At 46.7% G+C, this 20,095-nt stretch overlaps 1 protein-coding gene across 1 annotated transcript in view; it reads left to right on the top strand.

The window, feature by feature from the left end:
• Window positions 1-20,095, top strand: part of SMC2 (structural maintenance of chromosomes 2) — a 215,027-nt gene that overhangs the window by 70,039 nt on the left and 124,893 nt on the right. The window contains exon 10 of the mRNA XM_029614730.1: window positions 15,780-15,939. Coding sequence (XP_029470590.1) covers window positions 15,780-15,939 — 160 coding nt within the window. The remainder of the gene's footprint in view (window positions 1-15,779; window positions 15,940-20,095) is intronic.

The raw sequence follows: 20,095 nt of genomic DNA, 5'->3' as shown, positions 1-20,095 counted from the left end.
CCTGCTCACACAGCTTTGAAAATTGCCCTCACTAACCATAAAGTGTGTTTTAACTTGGCATCTTGATTTTTTTTTTCCTTCTAAAGAAAATTTTGTCAAACTTTACCATTTATTATGATTAAAGGGCAGCTTTCAAACGTCATTTACTTGAAAATTGAATACCCTGTGCACAGGTAAAAGTACAGGTATTGTTCACAGCTTATGTTTTTACCTGCATTTGTTTTAAGGCATTACCAGGGCAGGGATAGGCAAGGGGAGGGAAGAATGCACATAGTTTTCGGCCAGAAAAAGTAACCGCAAAAAGAGGAGATGCAAATTTCTTCCTTCAGCAGTTTTTTTCAAAAGGAAAGTACATGCATACTTGTCCTTTGAACCTTGGCACAAAGTCCTCAGGTAAAAGTACCTTTAAATTTTACAACAATTTTTGTAGTTTTGAAAGTTTGTCCCCTTGGGGATTGGTTTCAAAACCATTTCTGTACATAAACCAGTTTATGTGCACAATTGGGTGCTATAAAATTGCCTGGGGCTCAGTGTGCATAAAAGTATGTGCTTTACCCTCCTTATTCTATGGTTAAACATAAGGGAAAACCTAAGGAATTTATCTATTGAACCAGCCCCTCAGGTGGCTGGGTCCGATGGATTGTTTCGTTAGCAGAAGGAATAGACTGGTGTTGACCTCCAGTGGTGTGCCGTGCGGGAATCCAGGGGGGGACGGGACTAGACTAGTGAGCCTTTGGATGCACTTGGTACTGAATCATCATTGTCTCCAGAGTAGCGAGTCTTCTCACGTCTGACACGCTGGCCCCAGTGCCATCAGATGAGGCCATCTCAGGAGAAATCGGAGGAAGGGAGGACGTGGGTGTCTCGAAGGTCATCACACTGAAGGAGATTGGTGACGAGGCACCGAGTTTTTTGGACTCGGGATAAGAGGTGTTCTGAAGACCAAGAGACTGAAGTGGAGAGAGACCAGCTGATTTCTGCAGTAACTCACCAGAATAAATTTCCCAAAGTTTACAAACCAAAACTGCTTTCCCAGCAATTTCCTTGCAATGCCCTAAGCCAGTGGTTCTCAACCTTTTTTTCTATTGGGACACATCTGACAGATAATGCTTACAGGCATGACACACTGAACACTTGACCATCATGGGCTAAATGTAAACATATATCCTGCATTGACAGGAATTCACCCCCCTCCTTCCCTTGGTCCCCAAACAATGGATGCAGAGGAGATTTCTTTCCCCATACATTTTGCCACATAAAAAAGAGATTCTGGTGCTAACAGAAACACAAACTGCTTACTACCAGGTGCATTGTAAGAATACAACACCTGAAAAAAAAAAGGAACACTCAGAACACGTGCAGCAAACTTCCATATCATAGCAATACTAACTCCAAGAACTCAGACAGCAATATCCCCACCTTTGATAAGGCAACAGTGCACCACCAGTGCATGTCCTATTGAGAATGAGAAAATGCAACAAATCCCTATATACTAGTAAAATACCTCACCTCACTCACACATACAGAGCCAAACTTCACCAAATGTAGAATAAAAGATTACAAATGTGGAGACAAAAGCTGGAATGGAAACCTCAAAAAGCCACGCTGCATGCAGTGTAGAACTGGAGAACTAGAAACAGAAATACATATCCTCCTACACTAAGCAAAGTACAAAGAGAGAAGAAATGAACATTCCCCAAACTGATATGTCTCTTGCACCATGTCACTCCCCCTCCTTCACTTCTACCAATTACTCCCTTTCAATCATCTGCTCACACGCACATCCTTGCTTAGCATTCAACATCCCCATATCCTCTTCCCTGTGCTCCCTACCTTCTTCATGCCATCCCCTTCCCTGCCCAGCTATCCCAACCCTTGGTTCCCATCCCTTTCTGCTCAGCAGCCCCCACGCTCCCTCTCCCTTCCACCTCTGTCTGCTCAGAATCCCCAGCTTCCTTTCCCCCACCCTCCACAGGGTGAAGAGATCGGCAGCAGCAGCATCACTCCCAGACTCAGCAGGGGAAGGTAAAGTTGGTGTCCCCTCAGGCTCAGAAGAGCAGGAGTAGGTGATGTCTCGCTTTGATCTGGATGAAAGAGGAAACAGCCTCCCACTGGGCCAGAAAGAGGGAGAAGAAAGTGAGAGTAGTCTAGCTCAATATAAGAGAAATCAACCAGCTCCCACTCGGGCTGATAAGGAGACAGCAGCCTGCGACACACCTCTCAGGACCTCACGACACACCTGTGTGTCCTGACACACCTGTTGAGAACCACTGCCCTAAGCAATTTAATTTTTGCATATATTTTGCAGACTACGTTAATAAGTGAAATTCGATAGTTTTGAATGAAGAGAGGGCCCTTACCTAGCTTCTCCAAAACAATAACCCTAGCTATGCCAAAACATCTTTGTATAAATCATGAAGCTTAGGAGCCAAAAGCCAGAGCTTTATTTGGGGGGACATAAAACGAATAGCTGCTTTTATTTTCCCTTCGCTAATAACCATGTCCAAAAGCTCTCTTTCTATTTTGAGACAAGGATGGATGAACCAAAGAGTCCAAAAATCTGCCAACCAAATTTTGGAGAAGTAGGGACTTCAGAAGAATATAACTAGGAATAATAATCTCTAAAATGATTCTTATTCTGACCTTTGAAACTTATAGGAATGATCTCTAGTTTTATTGCACTTATACACTGTCAGTTTCATTTAACCCACAAATATTGTGCCAGTAGCCAGCCAGATTGGTTATTTTCTGTATAAAAGAAGACTGACAGTTTAAAAACTATAGCACCAGCTCCTTGGCTCAGTAAGTTGTTATACCAAAATTTCAATTTTTGAAGTTATTGTTCAGGAATCTAATGTCATTCTGTAATGAAACCAAAACTTTTTTTCTCTCTTTAGCTTTACCCACAGAAGAGTTGATGATAAACTCTCAAATGGTGGCCTTAAAGGTATCCCACCATACTATAATTCTAGACAATTGTGAAAAAAATAATCTGCACAGGGCTCTTCAATAAGTTTTTAGCAGAGTCATCATTAGCTAGTAGTTTCACATTAAAACGCCAAGATGGTTTCAGGAAGGATCTATTCCCCCCTCCCCTCCCCCTGCCATGAGGCAAAGAGAAACTGCAGCATGATCACTAACCAATATATTTTTAGTATCTGTATGCAGTACATTGGAAATTAGAGAGTTGGAAACTAGATTAAAATCTATCCAGGATTATGACTGATGTGCAGAGGAATAAAAGGTAAGTTCAGAATAAGCAGGATGTTGTAAACACCAGGATATGAACACCTCTAGTTCTGAAATAAGATTGTAATATGGACCATGCTCTGGTTTTCCCATTTCGAACTGTAAATCTTCTATCTAGGACAAGATCTAAAGGGAGATTAAAATTTTCACCTAGAATAACAGGTGTTACCCCACTCTGAGACCATATTAGCTAAATGTTGAAAAAATTTGGGATCATCCACAGAGGGAGCATAAATCTTCACACAAACTGGAGACCCGCTACATCAACCTCTATTTTAACCCATCTGCCCACATTATCAGATTCCTGAACAATAATTGTATATCCCAACAATTTCCTAAGAAGGATCCCAACCTCATTTTTGTTCCCCATAGTTGGATAACAAGCTCCAACATCAACACTCATCATAGATAATTTCAGAGTTCTTAAAATCCAAGTGGGTTTCTTGAAGAAAAATGGCATCAGCTTGCAAGTGTTGAGATATATAAACTTTAGGATTACACTTCAGCATTTAAGGAGTAAAATTTCAAAGGCTTATCCATGACAATATAGGATATTGAATATCACCTTAACCCAGCTGAAAGAAATAGAATAGGAAATGATAGGACCCAACCATAGCACAAGAATTAAGAAAAAGGTTTGCCTGTATTTCAGCTTTAAATAAGTCATCACCCTGACTTGACCAAAAAGACTATTTGAAGAGAAAACAGGAAAGACATTGGAATCTTCAAAACCGAAACATACCTGTGAACCAGCAAACATCCCCATGTAGCAGCCAGAGACACCCACAAATATTCCATGATCTCTGCCACCACTTCAAACAAAACAAGAAAAAGGGACCTACCCAGAGTAGAACAAAAGTAGCAAATGGAAAATATAAAGGCAGGCTAGAAACGTATACTAAACAGAAAGAAAGCTATAAACAAGCACAGCAATATCAAACTACTCAGAATTCATCTGAGCATTCTCACAAATCATCCACACTTTGACGGAATTTTAAACAGGCCTGCAGGTGCACATGGGTGTGCATTTGCCAGCTCGAGCCCATGGACGCTCCTATTTTATAACATACACACGTATATGCGTGCATGGTATAGTCCTGGGTGAAATCTGCGCTACTGCGGAGCGCAGAATTTGCACAGAATTTCCCCCCCACCCCCGCGCAGATTTGCCATTTTCTGCACAGAATTGCCAAATTCTGCGCAGAAAATAGGAGACCCAGACATGCTGCAAACGGAACGCGTCTCGCGTGTGCTACGGGACACACTCCGTGGCGAAGATGAAGGCCCCTGTGTGTCGTGGACGGAGTGTGCGTCGCACGCGCAAAGATGGAAGGCCCCGGTGAGAGAGAATGTGTGTGAGAAAGGGGGAGGAGAAGGTGAGAGAGCATGGGAGGTAAGAGAGCAGGGGGGATGCTTGAGTGTGGGTTTCAGAGAGAGGGAGTCTATATGAGGAGATTGTGAAGGAGTGTGTATGTGTGTAAGATTGGGAGATAGTGTGTATGAAAAAGGGATTGTGTGTATGTGAGGGTGCTAGCTTGTGTTGAAGGGATTGTGTATGTGTGAGACAAAGCCTGTGTGAACGGGTGTGTGAGAGAGACACATAGGGAGCCTGTGTGAGGATGTATGTGTGAGAGAGAAAGGGAGCTTGTGTGGGTGGATTTGCAAGAAAGAGGACCCTTTATGAGGGTGTGTTTGTGAGAGAGTGTGTGTGAGGGAGCCTGTATGAGGATGTCTGTGTATTAGAGAGAGGGAGCATGTGTGTGAGAGAGGGAGGGGCAGTACTGAGAATGGGGTCAAACTCTGGGACTGGCAATAGAGTGGAAGGGGTTGAGCCTAGAGGTGGAGGGGGGAGATACTGGCAAGTGGAGAAGTTGGGGCCTGAGGGGGCAAAGTGGCCAGGGGAGTAGGGAAAGCGAGTGGAAGGGACACTTACAGTGAATTTCTAGGAAAATTCTGCATCTTTAAGTAATAAATGTTTTCTGTATTAATTTAAAATGTAATTACTTAGACTGTCATGTAAATTGTTGTTTTGACTAATATAAAGTTTGCAGAATTTTAAGTTTTTGTGTGCAGAATTTTAAATTATTTTGCGCAGAATTCCCCCAGAAGTAATTGTATAAAATAGACTAAACGTGCACGCATGTGCGCATAAATGCTGCTTCTACCACATAAGTGGGGGGATTTTAGTAGATGCTCACTGACACAGTTAACACTGTTCCCAGTTCACCCAGGTAAAGGCTAGGACTTCCTAACTCCCCTAGTTAAATAGCCTCCCATATATCCTGTTAACACTGACCTTTAAAATCCTTCTCACCTCTTTACTTTTTTTTTTTTGTTTGTTTGTCTTACATGCCATTCGTAGCAAAAGTAAAGTTATGTGACGGGATCCCAGCGTGTACTTGTACACATAAGTATTTACACACTGGTTTCATTGAGAAATACAGGAATGCCTACTCCCTGCCCCCTTACTGAGAATTTCTTTGTGTACAGAGTGGAAAATACATATGTACGCGGGCACCTTTTAAATTCCGCGCAGCACGTGCTGGCCTGAGTTGTGCGTGTATCTCCTGGTTTTGGCATGCGATGGGCTTTTAAAATTCACCCTTTTATGAGTTAGAACAGCAAGTCCAGCGCAGCCATAACTTAGGCTCAAATATCAAGAATAGGTAGAAAACAGTAGAAGGAGCATTAGGCAACACCAATCCCTTCTTGTGCAAACGAGAGACAAAAAATAGAACAAAACAAAGGAATCCAAAAGTGTCCTAATAAAATCTCAGAAAAGTGTCAGTGTGCAGTCAAAAGAATACTATCTAAGTAGGTTAAACCAATAAAAGGGCAAATCAGATCAATAAGCCTCATGCACAATGTCTCATGCTGGACTATCAGCGAAAAGAAACGGTAAAAGAAAATCATCTCAAATGGATAAAAAGTCAGTCTGACTTTCCTCCACACCCAACTGGGTGCCTGTCCCTTTCATGGTATATGCTAGCCAGTCCTCAGGGTCTTCACTTCACTTCCATCTGAGTATCCATGGATTCTTCAGTGAATGCCAGCCGATCTTTAGGATCTTCATAATTCTGGGTAACATTATGCAAAGTCACCTTCATTCTTGCCAGGTAAAACGGCCCAGAGCGGGCATCAACAGCTTTTAATTGCCTCCACAGCCCTAGAAACTGTTTATGGCACTGAACCGTGTGTTTTTTCAAATCAGGAAAGATTAATATCTTGCCTTCTAAGTGAAGAGGAGCTTTTAGTCTGGCTCTTTGAAGAATTGTTTAATGCCCAAGGATATTGTGGTATGTGCAGCACAAATGGTCAAGGAAAATTAGCCTCCCGGGAAAGTGTTAAAGGGGAATGGTGAGCTCTCTCAATTTCAAAGGGAGTTTCAAACTTTAAATCTAGTAGCTATATCAAAATCAATTGCAAGAATTTAACTGGATCATTCCCTTCCTCTGCTCCTGGGATCCTGAGAACTCAGACTATAACAGCAGCTGTGACTTATTAAGATCCTCAATGTTCCTCTCTAAAATGCCAGTTTTCTTCATTTGTTGCTGCAGCATCGCAACTTGTTCTGTGGGTGCAGTCTTCAATTCTAAAGACTTCCATTTTCTATTCCAAATTTAAAGTAGTTAATCTTTAAATCTGCCATGCCCAGCTTCATCACCATCATTGCTGCAAATGATAGTTATGTTTAAAAGATATTTGACCAAAGTTTTGAAAATTTCCTAGCATGTAGCCAGATGGACTCAGGACCAGTGGGTTATGTGCTCTTCTGTTAGCAGATGGGAGATGGAGTCAGATTTCAAAGCTGACATCACCCTAGATATACCCCTTCGGTGACCTCAGCTCCTCAGTATCTCTCAGTGTCCTAGCAGATGCGGACGCTATCCCCACACCAGCACAGTGTTAGCGAAATTGCAGCACAAAGAAGAAATTCTTACCTTAAGAGGATCGAGCCCCGCTCTCCTGCAGTGATACCTAAGGGTCCCTCCCCCAGTTGAGAATTCCTGAGGTGATTTTTGTGATCCCTCAGAGGTGTGCCTTGGTCCGGTAGCCGGCTCCCAGCGTGAACTTAGCCACTAAAGCGGCTGAAAGGCAGCGGGTGCATAGCTGAGCACGGCGGTGAAGGCTAAAGCATTTTTTTTTCTCTCAAACAACTTTCCTTGCATTTGATGTTGAAGACTGTGTTTCTAGGCACCATATGTTCAGCATGGAGGATCTCGGAGTTACGGGCCCTTTCTTGTCTGGATTCTTTTTTTCTCAATTACTCTAAATAAGGTGCAAATTAGGACAGTTCCTTCCTTTTTGCCAAAGGTTGTATCAAAGTTTCACTTGAATCAGTTGATTTCATTGCCATCTCTAGATAAGCGTGTGGATGAAGAGGATTTTAAGAGGTTACACCCTTGGATGTAAGAAGGCATTATTAAGCTACCTTAAAGTTACTGAGGAATTTCGGACTACAGGTCATCTGCTTGTCCTTTACGGCGGTGTGAAGAAGGGTAGTGCAGTTCTTGTTCACAGTGGCTGGATTAAGGAGGTAATCGTGGCCTATGTGGATGCCGATCTGCCATTACTAAAGCTGAGGAAACTCATTCTACTAGAGTAGGCTGTCTCTTGGGTGGAGTTGCAGCTCATGTCTCCTTAGGAAGTATGTAAGGTAGCAACATGGTCTTCCTTGCATACTGTTTGCAGACATTATTGTCTGGATGCAAGGTGTGGTTTTTTTTTGTTTTTGTTTTTGTGAAGTTTTGCCCTTTGCAAGGGTGGTGTTAGGGCAAGAGGCTTCCTGAACTCCCACTAAGAGGAGGTAGCTTTAGGACATCCCAACTGTGTGGACTGGCCTTCCTGGATGAAGAGGAAAGTGAAATTTTCTCACCTGATGATCTCCTTTCCTCTAGGACAAGCTCCCGCCCTTGGCTGTTTATTCTGCACATTATGTCATTTTTTATCATTCACTTTTAAAAGGTAGATGTGGAAGAACTCTGATATCTGGATCATTCAGACCCTAGTAAGTTGTGCCTTCTTTTCCTACTATTCTTCCAGCCTTTCCTTGATCAGGTGCTTTCTTGTTCTGGAAGTTTAAAAAAAAAAATGGTGGGGAAGGGAAAAGGTGTGGTAGTGTTTAACAAAGTTTGTTCAGTTGTCCACAGATAACTTTTCCAGGAATACTGGCAAGCTGATTTCAGGAGTGTATATAAAGGTGACATTAGCAAGTCTGTTACTCTGTCTCCATCTGCTGGGTGGTGTGCATAAACCAAGTTGTGTAGACTGGTCTTTCTGTCCTAGAGGAAAGGAAATTATCAGGTAAGAAGTAATTTCATTTTGCCTCTTAATTTCTTTTTCATGAATCCAGCTGGACCAGTTCAAGACCCACCCAAAAGTCAGTGATTGCGTTCTTTTCCTTGGTTGAAGTTCTTGAGACTTGCCAAAGATTTCAGTCACTCCCTATGGGAAGAGTGTCTTCAATTCCTTCTTTCTTTCTGTTATTCCTTTCCCTTCCTTATTAAACTAATTTGGGGAGGAGGTTTTATCTGTTGAGGATTTTCTCCTTTATTTTTGGAGGTTGATTTAAAGTTTAGTAATAGTTAAGGGCAGTGGGGTTTTTTAAAATTATTTTTATGCCATTGCTTTGACATAAGGATACTGAATTTTGCCTGAACTGCATTATCCAATATATTCTGGTATTCGTCACAGGATAAGGTGTCATTTTGTTTCCATCTGCTAGTAGCCAGTATAAGCCCATGTCATGTGGACTGTTCTAGCAGTAATCAACATCTCTTCATTGTTGAAGTTCTCTTTTAGGGACCAATGCACTAAAATGTGCCAAATTTTGCACAGAAATTGTGATTTTGCATGTATAAGTTTTCTACTGGGACTTGTTGCAAAAAAGTCAAATTGAAAATTTTTTGTGCAGATGTTTCCTATGGATATTACAAAGATAACTACACCTTATTTAGCTATAAATACCTTATTGAGAGAATCTGCCTGCAAAAGTCTGTGCATATTTTAGTTCAGTGGATAGAGTTAATGAGCTTCTTTGCATGAATTTGTATTGCACTCTCTCATTAACTTTGTTATATAAATTCTCTCAGGACAAGCAGGATGGTAGACCTCACATATGGGTGACATCATCAGATGGAGCTCTGTCACGGAATACTTTTATCAAAGTTTCTAGAACTTTGACTGGCACACTAAGCATGCCCAGCATGCCACTAACCCTGTGGCCACATGGGGTCCCCCTTCAGTCTCTTTTTTTTTTTTTTTTCCTGCTCAGCAAGTTGCCTCGTGGTTAGGAGCTCTATGAGAAATTCCTCAACTTTCCTCACGGAAATATTTGAAGTTTACCTTCTTAAAATCACCCTCACCAGGGTCCCCCATCGTGCTCCGTTCTCTCTGATACTTGGGTAAATGCTTTGCGGGCAGTTCCTGGCAGCTTACCTCTCTGTGCCCGACGGTCACCAACTGCGCACCTGCCATTTTTTTCGGCATGGCAACTGGGTTTAGGAAATGTCCCGAGTGTCCGAGGACCATGTCCATAATGGACCCACATAATATTTGCGTTTTATGATTAGGCCCTCGCACAACATCTGTCGATGCCCCAGTTGCACACAAATGACCCCCAAAGGCTGGCGCACTCAACTGGACAAGATGGAGCATTTGTTTGCATCCAAACGCTCTGCTCCATCGACTCCAGCTCAAGTTGCTCCGACCGGAGAGGGTCCATTGACTTCTGAGATGCCTCGCCAGGAACATCGTGGAGCGGGTGACCGTCCATCACAGATACCCTCGAAGGCATCGGCATCATCGTCCTTGGTGCCGGAGAACCGAGGACAGAGGGAAACAGTCACTGGCACCAGCATGTCCCCGCCCGGTGCCGGCACCGATACCGCAGCGGCATCAATTCTCACCAAGCTGCCTGCGAAGGGGGCCCGGGGAGAGGAGCCCCCATACTCCTCTGGACCTGGGACTCCGAGGTATTCCCCACCGATATCTGTGCCGGATACTGATCCACAGATCGCTGTGGAGAGTCCAGTGACACCTAGCCTGCCTACTACCCCAGGCACAGTGCTATCAATGCCAGCCTTCAGGGAGGAATTGGACAGACTGGTCCAAGAGGCAGTGCTCAATGCCCTTCAGGGCTTTACGTCGCCATCATGAGAGGTCTAGAACGGGTAGATGTGAATCGGTTATTTACTCTTTCGGATAGTAGAAAGACTAGGGGGCACTCCATGAAGTTAGCATGGGGCACATTTAAAACTAATCGGAGAAAGTTCTTTTTTACTCAACGTACAATTAAACTCTGGAATTTGTTGCCAGAGGATGTGGTTAGTACAGTTAATATAGCTGTGTTTAAAAAAGGATTGGATAAGTTCTTGGAGGAGAAGTCCATTACCTGCTATTAAGTTCACTTAGAGAATAGCCACTGCCATTAGCAATGGTAGCATGGAATAGACTTAGTTTTTGGGTACTTGCCACGTTCTTATGGCTTGGATTGGCCACTGTTGGAAACAGGATGCTGGGCTTGATGGACCCTTGGTCTGACCCAGTATGGCATTTTCTTATGTTCTTATCAGCGCCGGCCCCCATACCGGAACCGGTGCCCTCGATGTTCACACCGCTCCTCGAGCGCTGTGCACTCTCTCATCTGTGCCCTGCAGACTCAACCCATGGCATCAAGTCGACAGTCAAGGCCTCCCCAGGTCCATATTCCCATATCGGGTTCCTCAGAGGACGAAGAAAGGACTTCCGGCCCGATCCCGGCATGGGATCCACCGATGCTGGAGCCCATTCCAGGGCCATCGGGGACTGTCTGTGCCTAAGTGCACCTTATCTGCCTCGATGCCGGCACCACCTTACTCGATGCCGGTGCTGCATCCATCGATGCCTTCTCGCCCTCTAGGCTCTGTCATCCTTCCTCCCTCAGAAAGACCGGCAAGTGAGGAAGAAACTCCCTACGATCCTTGGGAGGAGGTATCCTCGGACTCACAAGCTTCCAATGAGTTGCTCTCAGAGCCTTCACCTCTGGAAGAACGGCGTCATTCTCCTCCTGAAGACATTTCCTTTGCTAACTTTGACAAGGAGATGTCTGAAACTATCCTATTTCCATCAGTGACGGAAGAAGACGCACACCATAAAATGCTGGAGGTCTTACAATTCGTAGATGCTCCAAAGGAAGTAATGGCAATACCATTGCATGAAGTTCTTCTTGATCTTTTGCACCGCCTATGTGATCATCCAGGTATTGTACCTCCAGTCAATAAGAAGACGGATGCTACATACCTGGTCCAGCAAGCCCCAGGATTTCAGAAAAGCCAGTTTTCCCATCATTCTGTAGTGGTGGAATCAGCCCAAAAGAAGGCTAAGAGATCCCGTCCACATTCCTCTGCTGCTCCTGGTAAGGAACAGAAGGCACTGGATGCATTGGGGCATAGAGCCTTTCAAGGGTCCATGTTAATAGCGCGAATAGTTGCATACCAATTATACATGACCCAATACAACAGAAATCTCTGGAAACAAGTTCAGGAATTTACAGACACGTTACCTCAACAATATCAAGAACCCTTAGCTTCCATCCTACAAAAGGGTTTGGAAGCAGGTAAACATGAGGTGAGAGCTGCTTACGACTCTTTTGAAACAGCTTCCAGAGTCTTGGCAGCGGGTATCTGTGCTAGACGCTGGGCCTGACTCAAGGCCTCAGACCTACACCAGGAAGTACAGGACAAGCTGGCAGATCTACCATGCACAGGAGAAAACCTGTTTGGAGACAAGATTCAAGATGCAGTGGCTCAGTTAAAAGACCACATTGAAACCCTGCACCAGCTGTCCACTGGCACTTCAGAGTTGCCCTCTGTAGCCCTCACGGCCATGCGTAGAGACACCAGGAAACCATTTTATAGACCACGCAGGTACTATCCTCCCGCATCCTGGGCATGACCTGCTTGAGCCCCTCAGAGAGGCCATGCAAGACAAGCAAGAACTCCTAGAGCAAAACCAGCTCCACATGCTGGTCCTGCAACTGGATTTTGATTCATTTCTAGAGAGCAGCAGCCGCCTTCCCCTGATCCCACAACCCAATTTGCTGGTGGGAGGGCTGCCTCTGCCACTTTGTAACCAAGTGGCAACCGATTACAAAGGATCAATGGGTACTGTCCATCATATTCCATGGCTACCATTTTAAATTTTTCAGTGGTACCGCCGGACTCCCCACCCTGTCCAGCATGGAGCCGGGACAATCACACAACCTTTCTTGAGTCTGAACTCTCCACCCTTCTGAATGCTAGGGCCGTAGAACCGGTTCCCTTGACTCAGCAAGGGAGAGGTTCTACTCTCGCTATTTCCTAATCCCAAAAAAGACCGGAACCATGTTCCCCCTACTACAACAGGGGGATTGGCTCTGCTCTCTAGACCTTCAGGATGCTTATGCCCATATAGCCATCTTCCCCCCTCATCGCAAATACCTGCGATTTGTAGTGGGTCACGGGCACTACCAATACAGAGTACTGCCATTTGGCCTAGCCTCGGCACCCTGAGTGTTCACGAAGTGTCTGGCAGTCATGGCTGCACACTTCCTCTGCAATGGCGTCCATGTTTTTCCATATCTCGACGACAGGCTCATAAAAAACCAGTCCAGGCAAGGAGCTCTGAACTCACTCGATCTCACTATCTGCCTTCTACACTCATTGGGGTTTCTGATAAACTATCCGAAATCCCACTTAATGCTGTCTCACCATCTCTCCTTTGTAGGAGCAGACCTAGACACCAAAGTGGCCAAGGGGTTCTTGCCCAACGACTGCACAACCACACCGTCCAACCTTGCCAGCTCTATCTGCAGTCGACAAACAGCCTCGGCTTGCCAATTGCTCACACTACTAGGCCACATGGCATCAACAGTCCACGTCACTCCAATGGCATGACTATCCATGAGATGGACCCAATGGACCCTAAAATCTCAGTGGCACCAAGCCACTCAGCTACTTTCGTCCCTTGTCCACATAACCAACCGGCTTAGACTGCCCCTTGCTTGATGGACGCACAAAGCCAACTTACAAACAGGTCTTCCCTTCAAGCAACCAGCTCTTCAGGTGACCTTAACCACGGACGCTTCCAACCTAGGTTGGGGAGCCCATGTTGAAGGCCTTCAAACCCAAGGGACTTGGACACAAGCCGAAGCAACCTATCAAATCAACTTTCTAGAGCTTCGAGTGATGCGGTATGCCCTTTATGCATTCAAGGACTGACTATCCAACAAGGTTGTCTTGATTCAAACAGACAACCAAGTAGCAATGTGGTACCTGAACAAACAGGGGGGCATAGGCTCTTATCTGCTCTGCCAATATGGGAATGGGCCCTGTCGCACTCAATTCTACTGCGAGTCACTTAGCTGGCAGGCACACAGAATGCAGTGGCAGACCACCTCAGCCGAAGCTTCCAGCCCCAGGAGTGGTCTCTGGATCCCTCTATTGCGAGCAGAATCTTCCATGGATGGAATCAACTGGACATTGACCTCTTTGCGTCCAGCCAGAACCGCAAAGTGGAACAATTCTGCTCCCTACACAGGGACCGAGGAACACCAGCCATAGATGCTTTCGCCCTCCCCTGGAACACAGGCCTGCTTTATGCGTACCCTCTGATTCTGCTAATAAGACTCTTGTGAAACTACAACAGGACCGAGGCTCAATGATGCTCATAGCCCCGTATTGGCCACGCCAAGTCTGGTTTCCTATACTTCTCGACCTCTGTCCAGGAACCCATTCGCCTGGGCATGGCGCCCAACCTCATAACACAGAATCACAGCAAGTTGTGTCACCCGAACCTCCAGATCCTGTCCCTGACGGTCTGGATGTTGAAAGGTTGATACTCCAATCCCTCAACCTTTCTAGTAACGTCTCTCAAGTCCTCGTGGCTTTACGAAAGCCTTCCACGCGGAAGTCTTACCACTCTAAATGGAAGAGGTTTACCGTGTGGTGCACACAGAAAGATCTTGATCCCTTTTCTTGCCCCACACCAACACTCTTGGATTACCTCTGGCACCTCTCGGAATCTGGTCTACAGACTTCCTCCATATGAGTTACACCTCCGTGCCATCTCTGCTTACCATCAATGAATAGAGGATGCCCTGATTACAGCTCAGCCCCTTGTGGGTCGCTTTATGAGAAGCTTACTGCAACTTAAGCCTCCTCTACGACCACCTGTCGTGGCATGGAACCTCAATATGGTTCTCGCACAGCTCATGCGACCTCCTTTTGAGCTCCTGCAAGCTCAGATATCTTACATGGAAAGTAATTTTCCTAGTAGCCATCACATCTGCTCGAAGGGTAAGTGAGTTGCAGGTCCTTGTGACCTACTCACCTTACACAAGGTTCCTCCATGACCGGGTGGTTCTCCGAACTCACCCAAAATTCCTTCCTAAGGTGGTAACTGATTTCCACTTGAATCAGTCCATAGTCTTGCCCACTTTCTTTCCAAGACCTCACGCTCTCAGAGATGAGCAAGCTCTGCACACCTTGGACTGTAAGCGTGCCCTGGCATTTTATTTAGACCGCACTACAGCCCACAGGAAGTCCACCTAACTCTTTTTGACAAAAACAAACTTGGAGTTGCGGTGGGCAAACAAACTCTCTCCAACTGGTTGGCAGACTGCATTGAATTCTGCTACCATCAAGCAGGCCTTCCACTTCAAGTTGAGTGAAGGCGCACTCAGTCACGGCCATGGCAACGTCAGTAGCACACTGCTGTTCAGTACGATTGCCGACATCTGCAGGGCTGCGACATGGAGCTCTCTCCACACTTTCGCAGCCCACTCCTGTCTTGACAAAGCTGGGCGACAAGACTCTGTCTTTAGCCAGTCTGTCCTACAGAACTTATTCCCAGTGTGAAAACCCAACTTGTCCTACCTCGACCTTCTGTGAATTTCAGATTGCCTCATCATTGCCAACAGCACCCCAGTTGTTATGCCTGTTGCGCATGTTGTGTGCTGGTTGGCCTGCTTCGTATGAGTCAGCCTGTAACTTGCTATTCACCTATATGTGAGGACTACCATCCTGCTTGTCCTGGGAGAAAGCAGAGTTGCTTACCTGTAACAGGTGTTCTCCCAGGACAGCAGGATGTTAGTCCTCACGAAACCCACCGCCACCCCGCAGAGTTGGGCTCGATAACGTTTTCTTATTTTATTTTTCGCTCGTACATTTTGCTATACATGAGACTGAAGGGGAACCCCATGTGGCCACAGGGTTAGTGGCATGCTCAGTGTGCCAGTCAAAGTTCTAGAAACTTTGACAAAAGTATTCTGTGACAGGGCTCCATCTGATGTCACCCATATGTGAGGACTAACATCCTGCTGTCCTGGGAGAACACCTGTTACAGGTAAGCAACTCTGCTATTTCACAAGGGTAAACTTATGCGTGCAAGTTTACTACATGTAAAACCAAAACATTTTTCCAAAATCTTTTTTTTTTTTTTTTTACCAGCGAAGCAGACTAAAATTTGATTCGCTTTAGTTAGTTTCATTTACCTCTGCTTTCTTCTTCCAGGCACAAATGAAGTTAAGCCATGCTGAAAAAGAATTAAAAACCAAACAAGCTGAGGTTAAAAAGATGGACAGTGGCTACAAAAGAGATCAAGAGACATTTGAAGCTGTGCAAACGGTGAAACAGAAATTAGAAGCAGAAATGAAGAAGTTGAACTACGAAGGTTTGTATTAGCTGTTTATTTCAAGTTGCAATTTAATACCATATTAAAGAATATAGAGTAAATTAATTGTTTTAAAGAGAGAAAGTAAAGGTAACAATGTGTTCTCGTCACAGCTGGATGGGGCACCTTATAATCCAAAAGCTATTGACTATAACTTTTAGTTTGAGTTAATAACTTGTTTAATTTACATCTGGAGATGGGCCTGTATATCTGAAAAGCTCATGTATAGAATCGTTTTAAAATAATTCTTCTGTTTGGTCCTATTTGAAGGTATCACAGTGTGAGTGATTCCTTCGATAGGACCAAACCGGCCTGTAAATCACAATCCTTGAGGGCCACAAATCAGTATGGTTTTCTAACTTTCCCTAATGAATAGGCATTATATATTTGCATACAATGGAGACAGTGTATGCAGGTATTTTATGCATTTCCATTACAGATATTCTGAAAACCATACCTGTTTGATATCCGTGCCGTAAACACTAAGGGGATCATTTTGAACTGTTTGCATTGGTGTAAAGTCTGTGAGAGTAAATGTACATGCTTACAGGACCTAGGCATGCACTTTTTTACCCACATATCAGACGGGCAGTTTTGTAAAAGACCATTTTCATGGGTAAAGCACCATGCCTCATCTTGCTGACTAGTCCAGATACTAGGGTTTATACCACTCTGCTAGCAGATGAAGACAGAGAATACAACTTTTCCATTCCCTGTACTTGGATCAGTCCTGGACCCTGCCAGCAGGTGGAGACAGAGAAAGTTTCACTGACACTGTACATAACCCAGTGTGCCACCTGCAGTCCCTTAGTATTTCTCCATCTCCAGCAGATAGTAGATAATGCGAAACCTGCAGTTCTGCAGTCAGGAGACTGTTTTGGATTTATGAGCCTTCTTCCCAGGGGGTTTTTGGGTCCTAGTGTGTCCTTGACTGTCTGGTCGAAGTGGACGAGCTGGGGGTTGGTGACCCTTTTGTACGCTCACTCCTTTCTTCCATGGGGTGTAGATCTGGTGGTCCAGATGGCAGCCTTGTGAAGGAGAGGTGAGGCAGCTACAGGCTCAGGACAGCTGTTTTCTTTTAGTTTGTCCCTTTTTTAAGTTGGCTGATTTTCTTTTTTTCTGCTAGCAGCTCTGTGTTCCATTCTAGAGAGTAGGTGTTATAAAGCTTGGTAAAGTTTTTTGAAGAAAAAAAGTCTGGCTTTGTTCTGATCTGCCATGCGGCCTTTGCTCTTGGAACCTGAACCTCTGCACCAAAGGAAAGTATTGGTTTCTATGTATCTTTATTTGTTCTCAGGGAGTTAAAAAAAAAAAAAAAAAATACAACCCAAAAAAACCAAGAAACTAGATCGAGGAATCTGTGCAGCAGTGAGGTTATAGCGGGGGGAAGCTACCTTAGCAGTTCAGGAAGTTCAACAATGGGGGTTTTTTTTAGCAGCTTCTCTGCCTGCGGAGAAGACCGGGTGTTGACTCCATGACACTGAGGGACTGTTCCCCTGCCTGCCATTGAGGTGCTGATGGTGCCACGAGTGTGGAGAGGAACAGATTGTGTGTGCAGCAAAAGCATTCAGGGGTCTGCGTCAAGCATAGCCGCACCGGTAGAACAGGCCTCACTGATGACAGGGTCTAGCACTGAGGATTTCCCTGTCAGCAAGGAAACTGTGGCATTTTCGGTTCCCTAGCTGAAAAACATTTCATACTATGTAGTCTGTTTATGAGGTTTCCACACTCATCCAATAAAGTGAGTTCCCTGTACGTACCCGGATCAGTCCAGACTCCTGGGTTTTGCCCCCCCTCTAGCAGATGGAGACAGAAGTTTACAAACAAAACTCCGCCTTATCTAGGCTGGTGCCACCTACAGTCTGGCAGTCTTCTTCTGTCTCCTAGCAGGTGGAGAGGGTGCAAAGGCCTAGTTTAAAAAAAATAAAAAAAAAAAGGTTGTCAGGTTAAAGGATTTCTCAGGTGTTTTTTGTAGGTTAGTAGGAGGCTGAGACCGCAGTTGATTGCCTGCAGGTCCAGCCTCACCTCCTCCCGGGGAGTGGTGAGGTTCCGCTGGGGCCATCCCCCCTGGGAGTAGAAGACGCTGAAGGTGGGCTGGGTGCCCTTGCCAGCGATAGTGCTAGTCCCTATCCTGGGGGTGACACCGGGGAGCTCGGTTCACTCCCCCCAGGTGGACCCGGAGCCGGCAAGGTAACGGTAAAAAAAAAAAAAAATTGTGTTTGTTTTTGTTACCGGAGTCTCTCGTGCTGTCGTCCCTTTCTTCCTTCCTTCTCCCTGTCGGGTGCGTCTCGTGTTCGGGGGGGAGCGCGGGCGGCAGTGCGGTCGACTTTGCTCGCTCTCTTGGTCAGGATGCCGCGTCGGACGGTCTGCCGGGCCTGCGGGGCGGCCCGTCGCCTCTCCCGAGACAGCCTCTGCTCTAGCTGCGTCTCGGGAGGGGAGGGCGCCTCGGGGTGTCCGGAGGCAAGTCAGCTAACGCGGTCCGCGGCTCCGGGAGGCAGGTCTGGGGCAGTGCCTGGGCCGTTTCCACGGAGCGCGGGAACGGCCGCCATTTTGGGGGCTCTGCAGTCCGCGGCGGGAAAGCCCGCCATTTTGAGAGTGTCAGGCTCCGGTTTCACGGCGTCCCTGGCGATCGGGGGAGCGGAGGCTTTGCCTCCTGCACTGTCGCCACAGCGGGGGGTCTCCGAGGGGGACAATTTACCGCAGCCAGACCATAGCGATCCGGATGAAGAGCAGGATCGTAGCTCCTCTGACTCCTTTACTTCGGAGTTTGTGCTGGTCATGCACAAAGCTTTTAAAGCGCGGAGACAGGCCAGGAAACGGGCGCAGGACCCTCCGGTTTTGGAGCGGGGGTCGCAGCCCCGGAAACGGGCCCGGTCCGTGCAGGTTTCGGATCCCACGGAGGGAGCGCACCCACTCAGGTTAGGGGCTCCGCGGGGGGATCCCGAGACGGAGTCGGACTCCGAACTGGATGAGCAAGATCCCCAGTCGCAGCCGCGTGGCATTGATGGGGAAGGAGATGAGGGGGCTAGTAGTTCGGGCGGTCCCCACGCGGACGGGGACGACCCCAAGGTGGTGCGCTTATTTCGACGTGACGAATTGGCACCTTTGATCCCGGCTATCCTCGGGGAATTGGCCATAGAGTTGCCACAGCAGGAATCCCGGCTAGGGCGCACGGACCCCGTGGTCTTGGGGCTGAGAGGGCCGCCGACGGTGTTTCCGTTACATTTTTCTGCGTCTGATTTGCTTTTTAAGGAGTGGGACACTCCGGATTTGGGGCTGAAGGTGGCCAAGGCCATGGATAAGCTATACCCCCTGACAGAGGATGCGCTTGAGCTGTTCAAGGTCCCGCGCATAGATTCGGCGGTGGCAGCCGTCACGAAGAGGACCACCATCCCGGTCACGGGTGGGTCAGCTCTTAAGGATTTACAGGATCGGAAGCTGGAGATACAGCTTAAGAAGATTTTTGAAGTCTCTGCTCTCGGAGTGAGAGCAGCTATCTGTAGCAATTTTTCCCTGCGCGCGGGGCTCAGGTGGGCCCAGCAGCTTTCGGCTAATGAGGCACTTTCGCAGGAAGAGGCGTTACAGGCGGCGCGCCTGGAGGCGGTGATTGCCTATAGTGCGGATGCCTTTTACGATTTGCTCTGTACATCAGCAAGGGCGATGGTTTCTGCGGTTTCGGCCCGGCGGTTGTTATGGCTGCGGCATTGGGCAGCGGACGTCTCGTCCAAGGCTCGTTTAGGCTCCCTGCCGTTTAAGGGTAAGTTGCTGTTTGGTAAGGAGCTGGAGGATTTGATTGAGTCTTTAGGCGAGAACAAGGTCCATCGGCTGCCGGAGGACAGGCCGCGGTCTAGGGGGACTCCGTCCGCGCGGGGTAGGTTCCGTGGCGGTCGTAGGCCCCGTAATGCGCGAGGTTCGGTTTCCTCTTTTCGCCACAATGCGTCACGGCAGCAATCGTGCACGCAGTCCTTTCGCGGGCGCCGATTTGGCAGACCCGGGACCGGAACCCCGGGCGGTAAGCCTCCCCAATGATGGGCTGCCGGTCCACTCCCCGATTCCGGTGATAGGCGGCAGATTGGCGCAGTTCGCCGGGGAGTGGGCCAAGATTACGTTGGATCAGTGGGTGCTGGACGTGATAAGTCATGGTTACACGTTAGATTTT

The sequence above is a fragment of the Rhinatrema bivittatum genome, chromosome 1 (genome assembly GCF_901001135.1).
Source record: "Rhinatrema bivittatum chromosome 1, aRhiBiv1.1, whole genome shotgun sequence".
Classification (NCBI taxonomy): domain Eukaryota; kingdom Metazoa; phylum Chordata; class Amphibia; order Gymnophiona; family Rhinatrematidae; genus Rhinatrema; species Rhinatrema bivittatum.
The sequence above is the reverse complement of the archived record's forward strand: the minus strand, read 5'-3'. Positions and strand labels throughout refer to the sequence as shown.